The 24666-nt window shown below is 45.4% G+C and overlaps 3 protein-coding genes and 1 pseudogene across 3 annotated transcripts; 2 read left to right on the top strand and 2 right to left on the bottom strand.

Annotated features, from left to right (window-relative positions):
- The first annotated feature begins 4403 nt into the window (after positions 1-4403).
- Positions 4404-5573, top strand: LOC125547164 (F-box protein At5g49610-like). The gene has a single exon (XM_048711156.2). It carries the CDS (start codon positions 4404-4406, stop codon positions 5571-5573), a length of 1170 nt encoding a protein of 389 aa, XP_048567113.2.
- Positions 5574-6737: 1164 nt separating this feature from the next.
- Positions 6738-7439, bottom strand: LOC125549133 (glutaredoxin-C1-like). The gene has a single exon (XM_048712616.2). It carries the CDS (start codon positions 7341-7343, stop codon positions 7029-7031), a length of 315 nt encoding a protein of 104 aa, XP_048568573.2. The 5' UTR covers positions 7344-7439; the 3' UTR covers positions 6738-7028.
- A 1518-nt stretch (positions 7440-8957) lies between these two features.
- Positions 8958-10662, bottom strand: LOC125547165 (uncharacterized; annotated as a pseudogene).
- A 2511-nt stretch (positions 10663-13173) lies between these two features.
- On the top strand, positions 13174-16316 carry LOC125549134 (uncharacterized). Its single transcript, XM_087513967.1, has 6 exons — positions 13174-13469; positions 14278-14359; positions 14683-14752; positions 14922-15053; positions 15238-15366; positions 15526-16316. Exons 1-6 carry the CDS (start codon positions 13244-13246, stop codon positions 15691-15693), a joined length of 807 nt encoding a protein of 268 aa, XP_087370093.1. The 5' UTR covers positions 13174-13243; the 3' UTR covers positions 15694-16316.
- The last annotated feature ends 8350 nt before the right edge of the window (positions 16317-24666 follow it).

The following is a 24666-nucleotide window of genomic DNA, read 5'->3' as shown; positions in this document are numbered from 1 at the left end:
CTGAAGGAAATATGCCCTAGAGGCAATAATAAAGTTATTATTTATTTCCTTATATCATGATAAATGTTTATTATTCATGCTAGAATTGTATTAACTGGAAACATAATACATGTGTGAATACATAGACAAACAGAGTGTCACTAGTATGCCTCTACTTGACTAGCTCGTTGATCAAAGATGGTTATGTTTCCTAACCATAGACATGAGTTGTCATTTGATTAACGGGATCACATCATTAGGAGAATGATGTGATTGACTTGTCCCATTCCATTAGCATAGCACTTGATCGTTTAGTTTGTTGCTATTTCTTTCTTCATGACTTATACATGTTCCTATGACTATGAGATTATGCAACTCCTGTTTACCAGAGGAACACTTTGTGTGCTACCAAACGTCACAACGTAACTGGGTGATTATAAAGGTACTCTACAGGTGTCTCCGAAGGTACTTGTTGGGTTGGCGTATTTCGAGATTAGGATTTGTCACTCCGATTGTCGGAGAGGTATCTCTGGGCCCTCTCGGTAATGCACATCACTTAAGCCTTGCAAGCATTGCAACTAATGATTTAGTTGCGGGATGATGTATTACGGAACGAGTAAAGATACTTGCCGGTAACGAGATTGAACTAGGTATTGAGATACCGACGATCGAATCTCGGGCAAGTAACATACCGATGACAAAGGGAACAACGTATGTTGTTATACGGTCTGACCGATAAAGATCTTCGTAGAATATGTGGGAGCCAATATGAGCATCCAGGTTCCGCTATTGGTTACTGACCGGAGACATGTCTCGGTCATGTCTACATAGTTCTTGAACCCGTAGGGTCCGCACGCTTAAAGTTTCGGTGACGATTGTATTATGAGTTTATGCGATTTGATGTATCGAAGGTAGTTCGGAGTTCCGGATGAGATCGGGAAAATGACGAGGAGTCTCGAATGGTCGAGACGTAAAAATCGATATATTGGACGACTATATTCGGACATCGGAAAGGTTCCGAGTGATTCGGGTATTTTCAAGGGTACCGGGGAGTTACGGGAATACGAGGAAGAAGTAATGGGCCTCATGGGCCAAGTGGTGGAAGAGAGGAGGCAGGGCGTGCGGCCCCCCTAGCCCAAACCGAATTGGACTAGGGGGGCGGCCCCCCTTTCCTCTTTCTCCTTCCTTCTCCTTCTCCTCCTTCCTTTCCTCCTCCTAGTAGGAGTAGGAAAGGGGAGTCCTACTCCTACTAGGAGGAGGACTCTTCCTGGCGCGCCCATAGAGGGCGGGCCGGCCTCCCCCCCTGCTCCTTTATATACAGGGGCAGGGGGCACCTCTAGACACACAAGTTGATCAGTTAATCTCTCCCAGCCGTGTGCGGTGCCCCCCTCCACCATATTCCACCTCGGTCATATCGTAGCGGTGCTTAGGCGAAGCCCTGCGTCGGTAGCAACATCATCACCGTCACCACGCCGTCGTGCTGACGGAACTCTCCCGCGAAGCTCTGCTGGATCGGAGTTCGCGAGACGTCATCGAGCTGAACGTGTGCTGAACTCGGAGGTGTCGTACGTTCGGTACTTGGATCGGTCGGATCATGAAGATGTACGACTACATCAACCGCGTTGTGCTAACGCTTCCGCTTTCGGTCTACGAGGGTACGTGGACAACACTCTCCCCTCTCGTTGCTATGCATCACCATGATCTTGCGTGTGCGTAGGAAATTTTTGAAATTACTACGTTCCCCAACAGTCTGCTCATCTTCCGCGCCCATGTTGTTAACTACTTCGGCCTCTTTTGGTTCATAGGGTAGAAAAATTATAGAAATAGAAAAGTCATAGAAAATGAGATGACATATATCTCAAATCCTATGAGTAGGAATAGGAAATGAGATGTCCTTTGTTTCACATTATAGAATTTTTTTTATTGAGTCTAGGCTAATGTTTATTTTCTTATGAAATGTGGAGGATAGGAAGATTTTCTCCATAGAAATAGGATTTCATTCCTACAAATCAAAGAGCTCTATAGAAATTTTTCCTATAAAAATCCTACCCTATAAAATTCCTTCAAACCAAAGAAGGCCTTCGTCTGCAATCCAGCGACTCGTCAGTATGCTCGCCTCCCACTGCGCCATGGTATCATGCCCTTGGGAATGCACCCTCACCCACCTACCGGCGTGTACAGACTACTTCTCTACTCGCACAAGTTCTTGCTTCACCCTGAGGGTTGGGACCATGAGCCGGTACCTGGCAATGAAGATTCATGCTACGTCTGGGCATTAGGCTCCGACCAGCCGCCGAGACACATCGGTTAGCCAGATGTGATTTCCCTGGAATTCTACACTTATGTGCTATTTCGTGGTAGCCTGCATTTGTTCCCATCGGATGATGGCAGCGAAAACAATATGATAGTGGTGTTCGACACCACATCTGAGTCATTCAGGAAGATGCGTGCTCCCATTGCTACTGACTGGGCTGGCTTGTTTGAGATGGACGGCATGCTTGACATGGCTATCTTTGATAATGTGAAAATAATTGATATCTGGATTTTGCAAGACTACGAAAGGGAGGTCTGGGCCTTCAATTGCCGGATTAAATTGCCGGTTGCGGAGATCAGGATGCACTGTGACAAGTATAACGGTTGACTGCAGTTGGATGTGCTTGTCGTGCCTAGGGATTGTGAATTGCTGGTCCTAGTCAAAGTTGACAGGTGGCTACTCCAGGTTGGCATGGATGGCAAGTTGGTTGCTACGTTCCATCACAAAAAAGTCGATCTTACTCACTTTCAGCTCAAACAAACGCTTGTCCCGCATACCTTCTTTCAGACACTAGAGAGCTATGTTGTGAATGCTCTGCCTTCCATCTGAAGACCGTTGAGTGAACTGGTGCTTCTTAACATCCTAGACGTTTGTATCCTCATGAGCTGCAAGATCGATGTATGAATTGGATACACTATGAGCTACTAGCTTCTTTGTTGATGCACATAAAATTCTAATCTCGAAGCTTTGACTGTTACATAGTTGCATGAAATCTATAGGTGTGTCGATACCCTTCCATGTTGAAGGAAGCGAGTGATGTGCGTGTTGATTCTAAGATTATCAAAATTCATTTTGACGCATTTGAAATATGTCAAGAATTATCTGGGTGATGTTTCTATTTTCTGGAACGGAAGAAATATTTTGCTCCTTGGTGAAGGAAAAGATAATTTCTTTCTCCGAGGCGGCAGAGTGAAGCCATTGACCGTGGCATGAACCACTGTTGCGACCAAAGGGAACCTGATGGACTAGTATGGATGGGCTTGCGGCTGTGTTTGTGCAATGTAGCACTCTCTGTACATAACCTGCTCAGCCCTCCCGTGTATGACAGAGGATAAATGGTGGCAGATCAGATGCAAAAGGCGATAAGTAGGAGAGTGGCGTTTTGGATCTCGGCCTCAATGTAGGCTCAAATTTTGAAAAAAAAATCAAAATTCAAAAATTTCAGTTTTGAAAAAATCTGAAATTTTTTTGTAGAAGTAAACAAGGATGTGAGGTGTACAAGTAAACAGGTTATTTTTTGAGAACCGCCCATCTGGACTTTATACATTCAAGCGGGACAAGTCTGGTTGAACAGCGTCAACCAAGAAATTCAGGGATTACAGGTATGATTGATTGATCGACCCCCACTGATAACGAGTAGGCCCAAATAATTCGATTGGGGTCGTTGCTGACCCATACCACATAGTTTCAGCAACTACGAAAGCTGCAAAAGAAAAAACAGCAGCGATACTATTGGAAAGTACAGTTTCAATATTGCCCATACGTAATCCTGGTGCTCGCATTTATTTCTGAATTTATTTCAGAATTTCTGGTGATGCGTATTCAGTGGGAGAAGACGTTCACGTCGACGACGAGGCGTCTACGGTGTCTTCATAAATTTCAAGATGATATGCCGGCTCAGTCTTTTAGAGGTGCTCATAGGGATAAAATGTGCGTGTGTGCGTTCATAGGAGTGAGTGTATGTGCGTGTGTATATGAGCGCTTGTGTCTGTACTGATATTCAAAAAAGTAATAATGCCCATACGTAATCCTTTATATAGACGTTAAGGCGGCCGGACTCTAAAATGGAATAAGCCGGCTAATATACCCAATGTACCCGCAACATAGATGGACGACCGACCACGACGACACAGGTACACCAAGTTCGATTCGGGATGGCCAGCAGGTTCGGCGAAAGCACACGATCGAGGTCGATCTGCTCTCCGTCTTCAACTCTCCGTCGGAGGTGAAAACAAACGAGCTATATATATAGCAGACATTAGATGGATTGTATCTCATAACCGCAGGTCCGCAGCGCATGCATATTCCGTGAAAGTATAAGACGAGACCTAGCTACCTCCGCCGTCCTGCTCTGCTCCTGGGACGCATCGACAGCTCTCAGCCGGCGACCATGGCCAAGGCCGCAAGGGCAGGAGCGACGCCTTCCCTCGGTGGTCTCCTGGAGGAGATCGTCATCTGGGAGATCCTCGTCCGCCTGCCCCCGAAAGCCCTCCTCCGCTGCCGCGCCGTCTGCCGCTCCTGGCGCAGTGTAACCTCCACCCATGACTTTCTCCTCGCTCACCATGCCCTCCAGCCCGCCCTCCCCCTCCTCGACAACGGCGATTATATAGACCTCATCAACAACTCCATAGACATCTGCTGCTTGAACAATCGGCCAGGTCTTGCCGCCCCCGACCAGCTTCAGTCGGTCGCCTTATTGAAACTGGGCGGCAACTTCGCCTACTCTCATCCGGTTGCCTCCTGTGATGGCATCCTCATCTTCTGCATCGACGACAGCGACTTCTTCATCTGCAATCCGGCAACTCGTCAGTATGCTCCCCTCCTGCTGCCTACGGATCGTAGGTGGACGCTCCTGGGAATGTACCCTCACACCCCTACCGGCGAGTACAGGCTGCTGCTCTACTCATACAAGCCTAACCCATACAATGACGATGAGCTAGCACCCGGTGGTCAAGTTTCGTGCCATGTCTTGTCACTGGGCTCCGGCCAGCCTCCGAGGCGCATCGGGTGTCCAGATGTGAGTATGCCGGAATGTGAACATCATGTACTATTCCGTGGTAACTTGCATTGGTTCCCGTCACATGAAGACATTGAAGGCAAGATGATAGTGTTGTTCGACACCACATCTGAGTCATTACGAGAGATGCGCGCTCCCGTTGCCAACTACGCTCACCTGTTCGAGGTAGACGGCAAGCTCGGCATGGCCATCTTGGATTTTGTGCCGACTATTGATATCTGGATGTTGCAAAACTATGAGAGGGAGGTCTGGGCCTTTAATTGCCGGATTGAATTACCTGTTACAGAGATCAGGGGGCAATGCAATAGGTATGACGGTCCATTGGATTTGGATGTGGTGGTCGTGCCTGGGGATGGTGAGTTGCTCATGCTGGTCAAATTTGCCGAGTGGCTAATTCGGGTTGGTATGGATGGCAAGCTGGTCGCCGCGTTCCATCGCAAAGAAGTTGATCCTACTTATTTTCAGCTGAAGCAAAGTCTTGTTCCACATAACTTCTTTCCAACACTAGATGGTTATGTTGTGAATGCTCTGCCTTTCATCTGAAGGTTGTTTAGTGGGCTGGTGCTTCTTGGCATCCTAGATGTATGTATCCTTGAATCCACTATGAGCTACTAGATTCTTTGTTGATGCATATTGCATTCTAACCTTTTGAAAATATGTCTTCTGTTGAAAGCTTATATTCTACCATGTTTTGTAAGCTTTGCCTTTTGAAGGGGTCAAAATCATACAGTTAGCCATGGCCAGGATTGTGAATATATAAGTGAAAATGAAGAAGAAGAAAGTTCCAAGAAAGGCTGAACTTCCGTATATAGAAAAAGGAACGACGTTATCAAACAAATTCAGTTCCTCAGCTGATGATTCAACGGGTTCATGATAAGCTAGATTTGGATCCACTCTAATTGACTGTTTTTGCCATTTGTGCGCAAGGAGAAATACCATCGGTGCATAATGTGGACATCTAGCATGATATTTTTCTCTACTGATGCCATTGGGCCAAAGGATATCACAAAATTAAGTAGCGAACCAGTTCATACTTAACGATTTTCCCTTGGAAATACTAGTAGTGAACTAGTGATGATGGCCAGATTAATATTTTTGTGGACAAAATATAATGGAAAAAAAAGCTGTGAAAAAAATACTGGAAACAAAATTAAGCTTTAATGTGAAAAGATGCACACCTTGTTGTATCCTTTGAGCCATCCCTATCCAGAAATAGAAATGAAGCATCCTCACAACAAGTAATACTTTCACCACAAGCAATACTTTCAGTTATTTCTGTTCCAGTTGCTGCTCAATTTACTTGCTTGTCATCAAAGATTTTTTGGCATTACTGATCGCTATGATAAAATCTGCATTACTGGCAAGTCAGGCTTACAAGATTTGGCGCAGTTCTGTTGGATATCTGGCAGTACACTTGTGTATAAGCTCCAGGCTCTTCTGTTGTCATGAACAGAGGCTCTTGAGATCAAACTTACATGACTGCATGACCTAGTGTTCTACAACTGTGAGTCAGTGATACAAACTCTACACATTCGCATTGCTAAGCTTAGTAACTGCTAATCAATTCTGTAACCAGTACATGCCAAATTGCAGATATAATTGAAAACGTTGTTTCGAAGGTAATAACAAGTACTATGCATGCAAACACGTTTTTGAAACTAAGGAGAGGAATTAAACACAGTGAAATAGCACACATTGGTCAGAGGAGATGCAATCAAACCTCATCAGAAACATAGCCAGTGAAGATATCACAAAGATCAAACACGGGGGATGATTCCTAACAATCATGTCCTATATTTCTTGCCAGATCATCATAGTGAGACAGATATCTATCTGGCAAGAAGCCTGAGAGTTGGGTTCAATGTCCGGCGAGAAGCATTGTTCAACATTAAGTAGCGGCACACACTGTATTGTCGATCACTAGCTATAGCTTTTGAGGTTATGATCACACGTAGATTACTATGCAAGTACGCATCAGCCATTATTATTAATAGTGCCTCAGGACCACAGGGCACCAGCTTGGCAGAGCAGCGGCACGAGATGGCCGCCGAGATGCAGCTGCATGACCTGCCTGGTGCCACCGACAAGCGCGCCATGGATGAATACTGCCGGCACCGCCGGGCTCTGGCCCACCATGCCAGCGAGCGCCCTCTCCAGGTCCTCCCTCTGGGGGTCTTTGTCCAGCTCGTGCACCGTAGAGCTAACACCCAGCTCCGCAAAGAGCCTCGTCATGGTGTGGGACATGCAGCAGCAGCTCACCCCAAAGATCACCACCGTGCCCTGTGACGCAATCGTCGTCACCCTCTCCGCCATTGCTGAATTGCCTAGCTCTCTCTCCTCTGTATCTCGATCGATCAGCTCACTTCACTTGAGCTAGCTGTAGGCTGTTGCTTCTTGCAGCTTTGTGATGGTGATGACCCAACATTTATAGATGGCTGGGGGGTAAGAGGAAGTGCTTAATCGAGGTGTAAGGTAAACACTGGCGTGTGGAAAATTAGGGATAACATATATCCTGTGTGAAAAGGTTCTTTTCTAGCACCACTTGTAACCTTGGCCTTTGGGAGGGGCAAAATTTCATACAGTTAGGTAACGCTAGGAATGTGGCTAATCTTTAATATTATTTTACAATGTTTTCGATAAGTGAAAAACAAAGGTGAATAGGATTCAAGATAACCTGGACTTTAGGCATCATATATAGAAAAAAGATCCATGGTATTGATCGATCAATCAAAATCAATGCTTCAGCCGTTGATTTGTTAGGTTCCTGATAAACTAGATTAAGATCCACTCTAATGGCCATTTGTGTGTGACAAGGAATAGCACCGAGGTGGAGTTTGTGCACGTCATGTATCACATATCTTTTTATCATAGTTGTGGAGTCGTGCGTGACAAGGAATGACATTAAAACCACTCTACGAAATGGCATCCATTAAATTTTCCCTTAGAATTGCTAGTGTACTGGTAACTAGTGATGATGGGTGGCTTACACAGCTCTGATAACATAAAAATTGTACAAAATGGATGATTTTTTTTAAAGAGCATATCATGAATAACATGAGTACCTTGTCTTATCCTTTGAGCCATCCCTGTACAGGCCAACTTTCTTGACAAAAACTGTATATTCAGTTATTTCCCTTTCATTACCAGAAAGTCAATATTAATGCACACTGCCGATAAACTTAGAAGATTCAGTACAGTTCTGCTGGATATCTTGCAATATACCTCTGCAAACTTACATGACCGATTGACTGCAATATCTACTATTTCAGGAAGAGAAACGACTATATGCAATATCTTATACGCAGATTACGCACCATGGTTAATCTTAGAAGACACAGTATAGTTCTGCTGGAAAACTTGCAATACACTTGTACTAACTTCATGTTTTTCCAGTGAAATGAACAGAGGTTGTACGACGTGGCATGAACGTCTATACATTTGTATTCATAAGCTTAATATTTGCTATCAAAATCGGAACTAAGTACGAGACTATTATTCCTACTCATACTTATTGGCCAAATAGCAGACAGAATGACACATGTTGATTGCAGAGTAGTGACAAATACTCCCTCCGTCCCAAATTAAGTGACTTAGTACAAAGTTAGTACAAAGTTAAGTCACTTATTTTGGGACGGTAAAAAGGCATGCACTAGCTAGATGAGATGTACTCAAGCCCATCTGAATAATATAATATTGATTGGTCATACATTTCCATACCTCATAAGAGAAACATAGCTTTCCATCATAGAAGTTGTACCCAGTGACGATAGTACAAAGATCAAAGCACAGGGGGATCATTGCGCTTGATCATGCCCCCCGTTCAGTGCATGGGAACTAGGAGGCCAGATCATCATAAGAGAGAGATATGTATGTGGTTCATACCTGGACGAATAAAACGATGATCAGAGGTTCTAAGACCCAACTGCAATATCTACTGTTTTAGGAAGAGAAATAAATAGCAAAGTACTATACACATCACAGTTAATCTTAGATGATTCAGTGTATTTCTGCTGGATAACTTGCAATACACTTCTGCAAACATCAGAATTTTTTCAGTGAAATGAACAGAGGTTCTTAATATCCAACTTACGTTCCGCAGAATCTAGTGCTCTACAATGTGGCATGAACATCTGCACATTTGAGTTGCTTCGCTTAATATTTGTTAATGAACTCGGAACCAGGTAGGAATCTATTACTCATACTTATTGGCAAAATAGCAGACAAGACAACACATGTTTACTGCAGAGTAGTGACAAATACTAAAGAATAAAACACGATAAAATGGCATACACTAGCTAAATGAGATGTAGTCAAGCCCATCCCAACAATATTGATTAGTCATACATTTCTGTACCTCATCAGAGAAACATAGCTTTCTATCATAGAATTTGTACCAAGCGATGATAGTTCAAAGATCAAAGCACAGCGGGATCATTGCTCTTGATTGTGTCCCTTTTCAGTGCAGGGAAAACAGGCGGCCAGATCATCATAAAGGGAGAGACATGTATGTGGCTCAAACCCATACGAAAAAAACCATGATGATACGGTGCCTGCTCATACACCTTCTCAACCACCCTGCTCCTCAGGTGAACACAAAGGACAACACCATATCTCACATAATCCAAGAATACAAACTCGGCATTGTCCCCAACTGAAGCAACACCAAGAAAATCGCCATCCTGTGGCATCCAAACCCAATTGTGACCAGCAGAAAGTGCATATGCCTCGCGGAGACTAAATGTGTCCACCAGCAGCCAGCCGCCCGCACCATCGCTGTTGCTCACCATCCGATGGAGCCACACACTGAGCTGCAACCCGTCTGCATTGACAAGATATATCCCGGAACCCTCGGCAGATGAGAGCATGTAATTGCGCCCTATTTCAGCTGGGAGCTCGAGCTTGAGGAACCTTGCCGCAGCCAAATCTAGACCCAGGATGCACCCAAAACTGGCCACCATGAAAACCTTGCCACGGACGGGTGGAAGCATTTTTTGTAAGGAAGGCTGCAGGATTCGGGACCTCTGTCATTGCGGTGGCAGGGAAGCCCCAACCGCCGGATCCCAGCACGTACACTTCCGCACGGACTTTCCGCCGGACCTGCCACAGATATACCAAGGTGATGAAGTCGCGGCTCCCATCCTCGGGTAGGATAATCCTATTGAACACCCCTAGAGCGGGCTCCTCCCGGTGGGGCGGCGGGATCGGTGGGAGGGCCAACTCGGACTCCTCGGAGAGCTGCGGCGCGAGGAGGGAGCGCTTGACCGCCGTGGAAGAGCGTAGTGACGAGGCGGCCGTTCCGGCTGTGTCCGATACCCAGCCCACGGCAGCGGAAGGCGTCGTTGCAGGAGGAGGCCACACGGCGTGAGAGAGCGGCAAGCTCCGGGGACTGCTCGAGCTGCACGAACTGGTACCGGTCGTCGTTGCTGACGCAGAAGCCGAGGAGGCGGGGTGGGTGGCGCTCGCGGAAGAGGCGGAGGAAGGCCGGGTCGGACGCGTGGAAGAGCCACCGCTTGGAGACGAGGGAGGCGCGGACGAGGCAATTGGGGAAGCCGAGGCGGAGGAGGATCTCGCGGAAGAGGTCGTCGTCGCCGAGCACCGATGACACCGATGCGGTCGCGACCGCCGTCCATATTTTTGGTCAAAACATATCTTTTTTTTTAGGGTGGTCAAAACAGATCTGGGGGGTTTCTAGGAGGAAAGGGGATTTTCTCTACGGTTGTGACGGTTACCAAATACTGACTGGTGTTGATTTTTTTTCAGAAGTACGCAAATTGCGTATCATAACTTTAGAAGAAGAGAATTGCAATACAAGACAACTATCACCTGCTGCGAACAATGAGGATAGCACTTGCTCTACACCCGGGCTAGTTCAAAGACAACCACCAACGACAACATAGTTACAAAGCAAAAGAGCATGTCCATATCAGAAAAACCTCGCCGCGTCTCGGACGCTGTCGATCACCTCCAAAAGACAGCATCTCCACCGATCATCCTTGTCTACGCACCATCCCCCTTTATGTCGAAAGGAGGTGGCAAGAGAATGGCGGGACTCGATTCGCCCCGAGGAAGGCATCGTCTTGGAATCACCAACAATGGACATACATTGCCCCTCAGAAGATCGATCGTGAACAATGGCAAACACCGGAGAAGCACAGCGTAGGACCTCCAAACCGCGTCGACACGATGCTCCCAATAGAGAGACGACATCGAAGACGTCGCCATCGTGCCGATCCTGCCGATCTAGGCTTTTGTCCGGAGACACCTACCATCATCAAAGGAGCGAGAGGAATGGCGACGCACCTCGACGACATCGCCAAGAAGGGGAATGACACTCGCGGATGACATCGCCGCCGACCCGACAAAAACCGAGCAGAGTTTTCATCCATATGGCCGCCTATCTCCACACCTCCAGGTTAGGGTAGCACCGTCCATGAAGCCTCACACCGCCGCCACGGCAGCCCCTTGCCAACGAAGCTGCACCGCCGTGGCCCGCCAACACCTTCCACAGCAGAGAGAGCGTTACCCAAAGACGTGCAGGAGCAGGAGAACACAACCAATCTTACACCTCCAGCACGACCAAGAACTGGCAGCCCCGAGCCAGCTTCCACCTCTAGCCGGGCAGACATGGGCCGCCGCAGACCGTGGCCGTCCCACCAGGGACCTCCTATGTGCCGCTCTTTGCGGCGAAGAGACGTAGTTTCGCACAGGCGGCCTCTGACTGGGCCGGCCCATGACCACCAGCGAACCTCTATAGCTCCAAAAAAAAGTTCGACTTCGCTGTGAATCAATCCAGCGATCTCATGCTGCCAACGACGAGCCTCAACCAGCTAAGCTAGTGAGATTTTTTGATTAGGCGACATCAACCTATAAGAACCAATAGGCAGCGTAGATCCAAATTAATTTGGAATTTTGAAAGCAGTTTTTTTAAACCGAGTTTTTTGTGAAACGCAAACACTGTTCAAATTTGCGAATTGTTTCACAAAATTGAAACACTTTCCAAAATAACGAACACTTTTTTTCTGAAAACAGGAACATTTTTCGAAATTCGAAATGAAAATTGTGCAAACGCGGACATTTTTTAAACTCCCGAACAAAATTTGAAAACACAAACAATTTTTAGAAATTTTTGAACAATTATTGAAAAGGGAACATATTTTTAAACACAAAAAATTAAAACATGAACATTTTCTTAAAAAGGGAACAGTTTCTGAGAAGTTGTGAAGTGTTTTAGCAGAAACATTCCGAACACTTTTTTAATATGTGAACATTTTTTGTATTTATGAACAAAAGTTGAAAACACAATATTTTTTGAATATTGATCGATATTTAGAAGCAAGAATATTTCTTGAAATTTCTGCACATTTTTCAAAATAAAATAACGTTGAAAAATATAAAAACATATAGTACACGAACAATTTTTAAAAGTGTGATCATTTTTTGCATTTACGAACGAAATTTGAAAGCACATCCTTTTTGAATTTTGATCATTTTTTAAAAGCACGAACATTTTTTTAAATTTTAGAACATTTTGAAAGAAACGAACGAAATATGAATTTTCTGAACTTTGATGAATTTCTGAATTTTACTAAACTAGAACATTTTATGAAAAAACGAACAAATTTTTGGAAAAGGCAAACATGTTTTGAATTTTCGAACATTTTTTGAACAAGAAAATGAAAATTAAAGAAAATAAAAAAAGGATTATGAGAAAACATAAAAATGAAAAAAAACATTAAAAAACGAAAAGGAAAAGGAAAAGAAAGAAAACATGGTTCTGAATCTTCTAGATGGTTCACAAACCCGAAATAAACTGGCTGGAAACCCGTGGAACATTTCCAAAACCGGAAACAGAAAGGTTTGCGTGCAGTCACGAAATGGGCCGGCCCTAATCGCCTGTGCGTTGGGGCGACAATTTGCCCCAACGTGCGGCAAATAGGAAATTCCGTCCCACTACTCCGACGGACAGCCGCACGCCGGCAACCGCATGACCTGGATCCGGCACGGATTCTGGCCCAGATCGGCTCGCACCTCCACCTCCTTGCGAGCCAGAGTCTGGGATTTGTGGGCCATTTTTCGGCCCGAAGCCCAAGCCCATATCGATGTTGGTTTCCTCCTCCAGTCCAGTCCAGTCCAGTCCAGTCTTGTCTCAAAAAAAAAAAGTCCAGTCCAGTCCACCCCATCGGCGAGAGAGGGGAAGCGCAGGTGGGTGCGTGATGGCCGCCGTCGCCGGAGCCGGAGGAGGCGACGAGATGCTGCTGCGGCGCTCGCGCCGGCGGCTGCCCCTCGCCGACCTCACGAACCTCTCCTCCGCCACCTCCGCCATCACCCGCCTGAAGCGCAATCCCCAGCACCGCACGAGCCCCGCCAGCAGCGCCAGCAGCATTGGCTCCTCCACCGTTCCCCGCATCCCCACGCCTCCTCCGCCCGCGGCCCTCTCCGGTGAGCAGAGCAACCTCTCCCTTCCCTTGCTTATTCATTAAGAGCCAGCTTAGTAGCTAGGGTTTCGCTGGATTCGGGAATCACTGGCTTGCCTGTTCCTACCCTAACCTAGCCTAGGGGGTGCTGATGCTGAATGCTGAATGCTGATGGATCCTCCATCCCATCCCCGCCAACAACCGCCGCTGCTCCTTAATTTCATCCTACCAGTAATATTGGCATGCTTAATTATCCATTCACTGCCCATTCAGGCTACTCTAATTTGTTCTCCTCTACTAATTTGATAATCTCAGCCCTAGTTTAATCTGTGCTAAGCTGAAGCAACTAGGCATGCTGTACGTGGATGCTCTCACCCGTGCTCCGCTCCAAGGCAACCGCTTCTGTTGCCCAATGTTACCGGAATGCTCTGCAGAAAATGGATATCTGTCACTAGTCTTTCTTCTCTGTTGTCATGTGAAAACTATTCCTCCCTTTCTTAACTTCACTGACAGTAAGTAATGTTGCGCCTTCTGTTTCTTTATATTGGAAAGAAGAAAAAGGCATATGTACTAGTTTCCACGACGAAAGAAATTGAGAATGGATATTTTTTGTAAGAGAACGTTCACGCGACGCAATTGTGGAAATGGTCATCTGGTCAAAGAATAGGAGAACTCCACACTTGCTAGCCAAGTTCACTATGTCTGTTCCCAGTTTGCTCCTAGTAACGAGAGAACTTTGATTTGTTCCTTTATTTCATTTGATTTCCTTTTTTTGCCAGTAATTAATTACTGTGAGTTCCTTTATTTGATTTGATTCTCTTTTCTGGCACTAGTTTCTACGACTAAGGGCAAGGATAAATCCACAAGGGAGCTTCAAAGTTCCAATACTCATCTAAACAAGATTCAAAAGATCAGGTATGTTGTACATCAGCACTCCACTCACCATGATTTCCATAGACTGTTCCTGCACTTACTCGACGAATATTGGGAATGCATTACATCATTTTTAGAACTGTGGGTGGGCATTATTACACTTAAAACCATCTAGTATTCTAGATTTAGTCTGCTCCACCTCATGTTTACTAAAAGATCCATTCATTTGTTCCACTTTTTTTTCCTGCTGCTCCTCCGTGGGAAACTCTGTATGTGTAACGCTGAACACAGACCACAATTCCAAATAGCAAGTTATAATGATTATTTCATATTGATTGATTGATCTCTCCCTTGCATACCTCCAGTAAACCTAAGGTGAAGACTGGAGGCGTGCTACCTGGGACGTCATCTCCTCCTAGCAAAAACACAAGGAAGGTATATGCACATATGTCAGGTTTCTGCTCAGCAATCAGTGTGTTAACTGTTTGCATATGGAAATTATGAGATCCCTCCCTGTTTGCCACCCAGCGGGTCTTTCCCCATTCGTGATAGTCTGGTAACATGAACTCTTTCTTATTGCCTCGCTGCTGTGCCTGGATTTCAGATAACAAGGAAAGAGCAGCCGCGCACAGAGTCTTTGATCTCCCCCTTGTATGCCTCTAGTAAAACAAAGGCGAAGACTAGTGGAGACGTGCTGCCTGGGGCATCAACACCTCCCAGCAAAAAGATAATGAAGGTATGTATATATGAGCTTTCTGCTCAAGTATTATCATGTCCAATTTTTATTTGGCATCTAGCAGCCCTCCCTGTGTTACTACCCTGCGGACCTTTCCCCGTTCATGAAACTGCCTTTGGTTTATTTTGAAAAGAAGGTGAACTCCTATCTTATTACGTCGCTGTGGTGTTTGCATGAATTTTAGGTAACAAGGGAAGAGCAGCCGCGCACAGAGCCTTTGATCTCCCCCTTGTATGCCTCCAGTAAAACAGGGCTGAAGACTGGAGACGAGCTGCCTGGGGCATCTTTGCCTGCCAGAAAAAAGACAAGCAAGGTAAATATATCTAGCAGGCCTTGTTGTGGAAATTATGAGGTCCCTCCCTGCTTATTTCTCCATTTGTGGAACTGCCTTTGGTTTTACTAGAAGAAAAGAAGGTGAAGTCTCTTATCTTATTTTGTCGCTGCTATGTGTGCATGAATGAATGAATTATAGGTAACAGGCAGCAGCGGGAAAGAGCAGCTGCAGATGGAGGAGATGAGTTGCGATGAGTCCCTGGTACCGAGCGAGGATTTCATCAAGGAGCGGAGGGCCTACTTCGCGGAGATCGATGCATTTGAGCTGGTAGAGGAGTTTGTTTCATCTGGAAGCGACGCAGAGTAGACGTTCATTTGGCTCTTGTTGCTTTATATACATCTCTGGAAGTCGATTAGGCGGGCATATGATTCACAAGAGTAGAAAAGATATATGTGTTGCACGGACAGCCTGGGTAGAGAGAGATTAGCTGAGTCTTAATTCTAGAGAGTGGAGTCCATGAAGTAGTAAAGTGTTGAGTCCTCGAGATTGGTTGCTGCCTCGCAATTCCTTTGCTGACATGATGGTAGTCGTTAAGCTGATGACATGATGGTAAGTACAGTAGAAAATATAAGGTGGTGGTATGTATGTATAAGCTAGTGTAATGCGTACTAGGTATCGTCTTGTCAGCAGTTAGGTATTGTGATGGCATGTATCCATACAGAACCTGCAGAAGAAGATGGTGGAAAGAGTGTGATTGCCGTGGTAGCTGTTGGTTGGTTTGGAAATAAACTACTAAAATTTCACATAGTATGATCATTAGATGAATTGTGGCGCTGGTAGTCAAATACAAGGTCACTCACATTCTTCTTTTGCTGGGCCACTGGCATTGGTAGACAGGCAGTGTCAATTATGATGGCATATACTAGATGTGTAAACTGAATGTACAAGAGGAGAAAATGATTGGTGTGACTACATATGTTTGGGCTGTTGTTTGGTTGAAGATGCATTAATTTCTTCTTTTGTGAATCAAAGATGCATTTAATTTAATTTAATTAATTTGGTACTACATCTCTCTCAGTTTACAGGGCGTGCGCGTACCCCTAGGTCGTCAATTTGACCAACCTAATACAAGTCATATATTACAAGAAATATACCAACATAAACTTCGGAGTTTCTACTTTCAAAAGGTATAATTTTTTGTGTTATATAGTTTATATTAGGTGATAAAATTGACAACCTAGGTATACGCGCAGGACTTGTAAACTGAAACGACCTACGCTACGTGCTCTAGTATGTCATGGAGCGATCAGCCAGCCATGGACGATCAATATATATTACTCCCTCCGTCCGGAAATACTTGTCATCAAAATGAATAAAAAGGGATGTGTCTAGACGTATAGTAGTTCTAGGTACATCATTTTTATCCATTTTGATGACAAGTATTTTCGAACGGAGGGAATACCTCTGCATCACCTAGCTATCGATTTTTTATTAATAATAAATATTAATTCTGTAATTACGCAACTGGTAAAGAGCCGCTGAAAATTGTGAAAATAGAAAGGACGCTGCGATTAATAGCGTCCAGGCCGGGCCGCTGTTGCCAACAACGCCCAGGTGTGAACGCTATTGTTAGTAGCGTCCTGTGTTTTGTTATGCCCCAATCCCAAATCCCCTAAACTGGCAGCCATAATATTCTATTTAACTTATTCCCCTTGAGCACCTCCTCGTCGCCGCAGGTAGGCGGCGCCGCCGCTAACCAGCCACCGGTAATGGTGCTCCTGCATCCCCCCTCATCGCCTTTCGCTTGCGGCTGCTTCGTCAGACTCCGCCAACGTCCGTTGTATCCTCCACACCAAGGACGGCCCACCCACCACCGACGTTGCTGCGTCCGGCGATGCTGACTACGACCGCATCATCGTGAGCCCTTTGTCTCCACCCTTCTTGCTCTCCTAGGCGTCTGCAGCTGTGTGTCATGCAATTTTGGAAGCAAGTAAGCAACCCCCAGCTAAAGAATTAACAATTGGACTTCATTGCAACCCTTTCATAGCCGATGAATTCACAGTTAGACTAATGCTTCACTGTATTTGACAATCCTCGAGTTGTGGTGGTTTGTTATGAAATGCATTAATTTGATTTTAGTTGGTTTCTCATCCAATTTGGCAGAAGCAACCATTGCTAGCAATGGGTATAGTTGGATGTTTCAGTGATTTATTATCGATGCTGATTGGTGGTTTGCTAGAGTACCACTAATCCATTTTTGGATTGTAGAGTTCCACTATCGAGAAAGGGTGATGCGGCAGTTTGGGTTAAGCCAGACCATTCCACCTTGTCCTTCGTGTGATGAGGTAGAGATTTGCAAATTGCGAAAAACTAAGCATTTTGCAGGGAAAGAAATCCAAGCCAACTATGTTCAAGAGTATAACTGAGTTCAAGCGAGATTAGTGCTAGAGGATATTCCCTTCGATAAGCTTGTTTACCCAACTACGGACATTGGTTCCAACAAAACGGTATGTACACAGTATTCAGTGGCAGAGCTTAGGGGCAGTGCCCCCCCCCCCACCCCCCCACCCCCCCTAGCATTAGGCAAAATAGTGAAAAAAAATTACTGTGCAAGGATTAGATAAGAAAAAGATCAATCTTTGCCCTCTTATTGTTCATGTTTTGGCTTTTGGCTCCTCCTGAGATTCCTGCCTAGCTCCGCCACTGACAGTATTCTTCAGTTCTCAATGCTTAGGAGGATTAGATAAGCCTATCCCATATCGTCGAGATAGCATGGAATGGACTGGCTACATGCCTAGCGGCCCGCCACCGGCTCGCATTGTAAGTGTGTGCAAAACATTCATTGTATTTTTTTGTATTAAGGTCAGTCTCTTGATTTAATATTTGTTTTGTCACTTGCAGGGCTTACGTGAGACAAAGAATGCTGCACGGGGAATCAAATTTGCTATTACTCATGATTCCAAGAACATAGGAAAATCTGTACTGAGGTCATGTGTAGGAAACTTGATGGATCTCAACTTGGAGCCTAGGTTGCAAAGCATGCTCGCTGAGGCTAGGTTACCACTGAAGATCGAAGATATTTCATCTGATGATGAGGCTTCAGATATTGCTCACCCACCAAGCCCTTCAAAATAGAGTAATTGTGATGTATTTAATGATTGGATATATTCTGGGAGAGGTTTCACAACATACATTATGGGTGAGGATGCAATGCGAGATGAAGGAATGGCAACACAAGATGTAGATCAGAATGAGACCACATAATGCAGCGAGATGTTAATTTCCTTTTTTTATATGGCATAGAAGGTTGTACACGTTTGAACCTATGTTATGAAAGGAAAAGTGTGAGTCATGATTTAATGCAATCCAGAGTTTAATCTTAAGTTGCTTCCAGTAGTACATGGTTGTAAACATTTCAAGCTATGTTATGAACTGGGGAGTGCGACTCTCACTACTAGGAAAAAGGCCTATTAATGGCGCACCTGTTTTGCCTACTAATGGCGCACTACAGGTGCGCCACTACTAGCACACCGTGCGCCATTAGTATCTGGTATACTAATGACGCACCATGCAGTGCGCCATTAGTATAGCCCACGATGCGCCATTAGTATGCCTCTCAGGGGCCATATGTACCCATGTGCTTTGGCATACTAATGGCGCATTGGTGGATGATGCGCCATTAGTGTGCTCTGGCTTACTAATGGCGCACTATGTGATGGTGCGCCACCAGTATGAATATTAGGGATTTTTTTCTTTTCTGATATTTTCACAGGTTACAAAATATATTATTAGACAGAATATAGCTAGCACCACACAGCAACAACAGATTCATCGAATACAATAGAAGATTAGTCTCCGAATACAATTCATCATATTAGTCTCCGAATTCAAAAGACCGAACAAAGATAGAACATTACAAGTCTCGAGACCGCGAGTAGCGAGTTTGTCGGAAGTAATACTAATCCTAACAAGTCCTACTAATCATCATCATACAACTTCTACTCGTTATTAATAACAAGTCATACGATCATCATCTTGATAGTCATGGAACCAACCCTACTTAATTGTTCTTAGCACATGATCATCAGTATTAGGCAGGACCTAAATACCCTATTTAAGGTAAAATAGTATAAAACAATATAGACCTTGACTCTCCATTATGGAGAATGGAGATCATCTTGTCTCCAATTCTTGCGTTTCGCTTCCTTTTGCTTCCAAGAACCTCCTTACGGCTGTCCATACATTTTTTCCATTCTTTGATTTTTCATGTCTCCACTTCTTTTCGAAATCTCGTATGAACAGTTGAGATTCGTAGGATGACCTGGCTGTATGTTCAAAACATTAATACTACCTTTCTGATACATCAAATGATGCACACAATTCTCTGGGATTATCTGTTGAAAAACATAGTAATAACTTCATAGTTAGCAATGATGTACTAGTTTTAGAAGTATGCAAAAGATGCACGGATGTCGTAATAGTAAAAAATCTTACCAGGGTATCTCCATGGTAGTTACCGTAGTTGAACACATGCACTATTGGCATGTATTGACCATAATGTTGAGGAGTTTGATTGTAGATATTGTAATTCTCAATGTCAGTACAAAATCCGACCAGATGATTTTTCTCCTTATAAGTTGTTAATTCGGAGCCATCGGTGTAGTGGGTTTTGTCTACCATCTCCCGCACATTCTTTGAACAATAAAAATAAGCTGTCAATGGAAATAAGTTGTCAAGTATTTTGAAATAAATAATATAAATTAGCTAATAACTATGTTTGAGAAACTCACATAGCGGTAGAATTGGAGGTGTATCAATAAGGACCCAAATGTCCATATTGTCTTGCTCGATTTTAGGAGCATACCCTCATCACACTAGTAGAAAAAGGGTCTTTACACTGGTAGAAAAAGGGCATGTTGTCCCGGTTCGTAAGGGCCTTTTGTCCCGGTTCCTGAACCGGGACTAAAGGGTCGGTACTAATGCCCTGTCCCTTTAGTCCCGGTTCAATCCAGAACCGGGACTGATGGGCCTCCACGTGGCCTGTGCGTGGAGCCCAGGCAGGAGACCCTTTGGTCCCGGTTGGTGGCACCAACCGGGACCAATAGGCATCCACGCGTCAGCATTTCTGTGGCTGGGGTTTTTGTTTTTTTTTTGAAAGGGGGGGGTTGGGGTTTTGGGGGGTTTTGGGGGGTTAATTTAGGTGTTTCATATATTGTGTTAGCTAGCTATAATTAATAGAGAGAAGTGTCCTCTCTTATGTCCGTGCTTGGTCAACGCTACGTACTATACATACGTATAGAGAGGACTAGACACGCTAGCTAGCTAGTAAGCAAACGAAGGAAACACAAGATCGTCATGAACATATATGCATACAGAGAGAAGTGATATCGACCACCTCTCCTTCTCCGAGAGATTGGTCGAACAACAAGTTCTCGTATATCTATCCGACACTACCGGCTACATATATATAATAATTATCTCTTACAAATATAATCATACGGACTCATGGTCCACATAGTATTCTCGGTCTCCAGCGATCACGTGGTCAAGAAAAAATGCCGCCAATTCCTCTTGAATTGCTCGCATGCGAGCTGGTGCTAGGAGTTCATCCCGCTTCCGAAACATCTAATTTGAAGAAGGGGGTCAATACATATATATATGAATGAATGAAACTCAACACAAATGATGGTAATAAAATAAAATTGTGAATGTTGTTATTTACGTACTTCATATTGTTCGTCAGTGTAGCCTCGCTCACAGGTCATGTGGCGGATGGACTCGCAAACGTAGTATCCACAGAAATCATTCCCTTGTTCCTGCCACAACCACTTTACAAGAAATAGAGGTCAATCAAACTGATAAGCAAGAATGCCAAATCAATAGGAGATGCGCGGAACATGCTACTATAGTACTTACTTTCGGGTGTCTAAATTGCAGCTTCTTCGGGAGTCCTGGAGCTTTTTTGGAGATTTTTTTCCAAACCCTGCCAGACAAAGAAAACAATTACTTGATATATCAGGAAATGAACAAAGTTGCTGATATGGTGGATAATGATCGATTTAACTTACTTCTCGAGCATTTGAGTCATGTCTGCATAGTCCTGGGGATCTTTTCGTCTTGAGTCTAAGACAGTTACTAGTCCCTGCTCAAGCTTAATCTCTAGGAGCATATAGTGGTAACTGCACACACATGCATAACTCATCAATTACATTACTATAACCTTGACTAATATATAAGGGAAACCGAATACGCACAAGACAGTAACACTCACTTGAAGTTGTAAGGAAAGAGTATTATATCTTTGTTTTCATTTATTACCAACGATCGTAGCAAGTTGGCCTCGGTATCTGCGGCATGAAATTTAACCTAAGTTGCATCTATGAGATATGTGTTAATGAACCCAATATCACCGACTTGTCTTTTATTCAATTCGGCGATCTTCAATCTGCATAATATAGTGAGGATGATTATAAATACATGCAATGAAAGAGCTGAGCTATATAGAGAGACTTAATGACAGAAGTAGTACTACTTACAGACAGTAGCAGGTTACCGTTGTTTTATCGAGGGCCAATTGATTGAAAAACTGAAAGAACTCCTCAAATGGAACAGGCAACAGTTCAATTCCAACGAGGTCATGCTCCTTTTTAACTTTCACATACAAAGTACTCCTCCCCCCAGAGTCTCTGCAGATTTTCAAGTACCAATCATGCAATCTTCGCATCATCGTTGATAGAGATCTTTCATCTTTGACGAGAGGCTTCCCGTACTCGTATCTTTGTATCTGCACCTCCATGGGTTCATAATGTATATCGTCGGGCAGGTAATCGCCAAGATTGCTATAACCGGGCACCATCCTTGGATCATTAGCGACGTTGTCGCTAGGCACCTTGAGCGGGGGGCACGATTGCTTCGCTTGTTCGCCGAGCTGGGCAATTTGTTTCCTAGCTCGTCGTTCTTTCAGCCTTTGATCACTGACAGTACTTCCCGACCGCTCCGCTTCGGCAAATTCCTTTCCAATAATGCGCTCATAGTTTCCTTTCGGCGGAGACTTGGGTGGTTTTGTCAGGCCAGCCAGAGTGCGCTTCGCTTTCACCGGATCTACCTTCTCCTCCGGAGGTGGATGTTTCTTTGCTTTCACCCCTTCAAAGAAGTTCCTCAATTCTTCTCGCGTGATCTCGGCGTTCTCCTCCGGGGTCCTCTCGTATGGTAACTTCTCTGGAGTCTTCAGAGAAGGACCGAATCTGTATGTCCTCCCGCCTCTGGTTGTACTGCTAGACGCCGGCAGAGAAGACGGAGCGGTTGTCTTCTTTACTTGCTTACGAGGCGGAGGAGAAGGACTATGACGTGCCAGAGCAGCCGGAGCGGCGGCAGGTCTCTTCCGCCCTTGCTGACGAGGCGGAGAAGGAGGAGGCTGGCTGCTCGGGCGCGTCGGCGTAGGCGGAGTGCCGCCACGCGCCGGAGAAGGAGCCAGTCGAGTGCCCTGATCATCACTCGCTGGAGGAGGAGGCGGTGGAGGAGGCGGGGTGCCCTGACTCGCCGGAGGAGGAAGCGGTGGAGGAGGCGGGGTGCCCTGACTCGCCGGAGGAGGAAGCGGTGGAGGAGGCGGAGTGCCCTGACTTGCCGGAGGAGGAGGAGGAGGAGGCGGAGGCGTCCAGTTTGGAAGGTTGATGAGCTCCTTCCGCCATAGGCATGGAGTCTTCAGAGCAGACCCCAGCCTAGTCTCCCCTTCACCGGTAGGGTGGTCAAGTCGGAGGTCCTCAAATCCCTCCGTTATTTCATCCACCATCACCCTAGCATATCCTTCTGGAATCGGCCGGCAGTGAAAAGTTGCGCCGGGTTCAGTAGGATAAATAGAGCCAACAGCCGCCTTGACCTTCAAATTCATCCATTGCGTCATAAGGTGGCAATTTTGAGACTCCGTGATAGCATCCACGGGATAGCTGGCAGGAGCCGTCAAGGCATGCTCCGGCTGAAGCAGCTCGGTGGAAGCCACGCTGCTTCTCCGCTGAGATGGTGGGGTAGCTTCGGGGGAAGCTTCGGCAGTACGTTTGCTGCGATTTGCTTCTCGTTCCTCTATCGCTTGTACCCTTACTTGCAGCGCCTGCATTTGGGTCTGCTGCAATTTTTTCCTCCTCTCCTGGGATTTGTAACCGCCTGCGTCCGGAAACCCAACCTTCCACGGAATGGAGCCTGGCGTGCCTCGTGTCCGTCCAGGGTGCTCAGGATTCCAGAGGGCCATTGTGAGCTCGTCGTTCTCTCTATCTGGAAAGAACGTCCCTTGCTGCGTTGCTTCGATATACTACTGAAGCTTCCTGACTGGTATGTCCATTTGATCGTTCGTCCAAATGCACTTCCCTGTTACAGGGTCCAAGGTTCCGCCAGCCCCGAAGAACCAAGTCCGGCAACGGTCTGGCCAGTTAATTGTCTCTAGTTTGATCCCTTTATCAACCAGATCATTCTCAGTCTTGGCCCACTTAGGCCGGGCTACGAGGTAGCCACCTGACCCCGTGCGATGGTGATGCTTCTTCTTCGCAGCATTTTGCTTGTTTGTCGCCGACATCTTCTTACTCTTTTTCGATGTCTTGTGGGCCACAAATGCGGGCTAGTGATCTCTGATCTTCTCATATCTGCCCTTGAATTCTGGTGTCTCTTTATTTTTGACAAACTTATTCAGCTCTTTCTTCCACCTCCTGAATAGTTCTGCCATCCTCTTAAGAGCAAAAGACTTGATTAATTGCTCTTTAACTGGCTTCTCTGGATCATCCTCTGGCAGTAGGGTGAAATTTGACTTCAGCTCAGTCCAAAGATTATTTTTTTGCATATCATTGACATAAGACACCTCAGGGTCTTCTGTAGCCGGCTTTAACCATTGCTGGATGCTGATCGGGATCGTGTCCCTAACCAAAACGCCGCACTGAGCAACAAATGCGCTCTTTGTCCGGAGGGGTTCAATCGGTTGGCCATCGGGCGCGATTGCTATGATCTCAAACTTTTCATCCGAGCTCAACTTTTTCTTCGGGCCTCATCTCTTTACCGAAGTTGTGCTCGACCCAGAGGGCTAGAAAAAAGAATAAAGACTTAATTAATATGTGTACATACCAAAACAATGAATGCATGAATTAGCTAGTCAGCAGAAGCTTAACTAATATATATACCTGGTCGGACTCGGTTATGTCACCGGAGACGTCATCACGGTCTCCTTCTTGCACCGGCATTGGGTCACTGGAGCCGTCCTCACGGTCTCCTTCTTGCACCAGCATTAGGTCACCGGAGGCATCATAATCACAGCCAGCTGCTTCCAGACCATCGCTGTCGTTGAGAAACAACGAGACGACG

This window comes from Triticum urartu, chromosome 3A (assembly GCF_056163025.1).
Source record: "Triticum urartu cultivar PI428250 chromosome 3A, HENAU_Tu73, whole genome shotgun sequence".
Taxonomy (NCBI): Eukaryota; Viridiplantae; Streptophyta; class Magnoliopsida; order Poales; family Poaceae; genus Triticum; species Triticum urartu.
The sequence above is the reverse complement of the archived record's forward strand: the minus strand, read 5'-3'. Positions and strand labels throughout refer to the sequence as shown.

Coding starts and splice junctions, on each gene's coding strand:
- LOC125547164 (XM_048711156.2), top strand. CDS start 4,404: ATGGCCAAGGCCGCAAGGGCAGGAGCGACGCCTTCCCTCGGTGGTCTC.
- LOC125549133 (XM_048712616.2), bottom strand. CDS start 7,343: ATGGCGGAGAGGGTGACGACGATTGCGTCACAGGGCACGGTGGTGATC.
- LOC125549134 (XM_087513967.1), top strand. CDS start 13,244: ATGGCCGCCGTCGCCGGAGCCGGAGGAGGCGACGAGATGCTGCTGCGG. Junction 14,360..14,682: donor AACAAGATTCAAAAGATCAG/GTATGTTGTACA, acceptor GCATACCTCCAG/TAAACCTAAGGTGAAGACTG. Junction 15,054..15,237: donor CCAGCAAAAAGATAATGAAG/GTATGTATATAT, acceptor CATGAATTTTAG/GTAACAAGGGAAGAGCAGCC.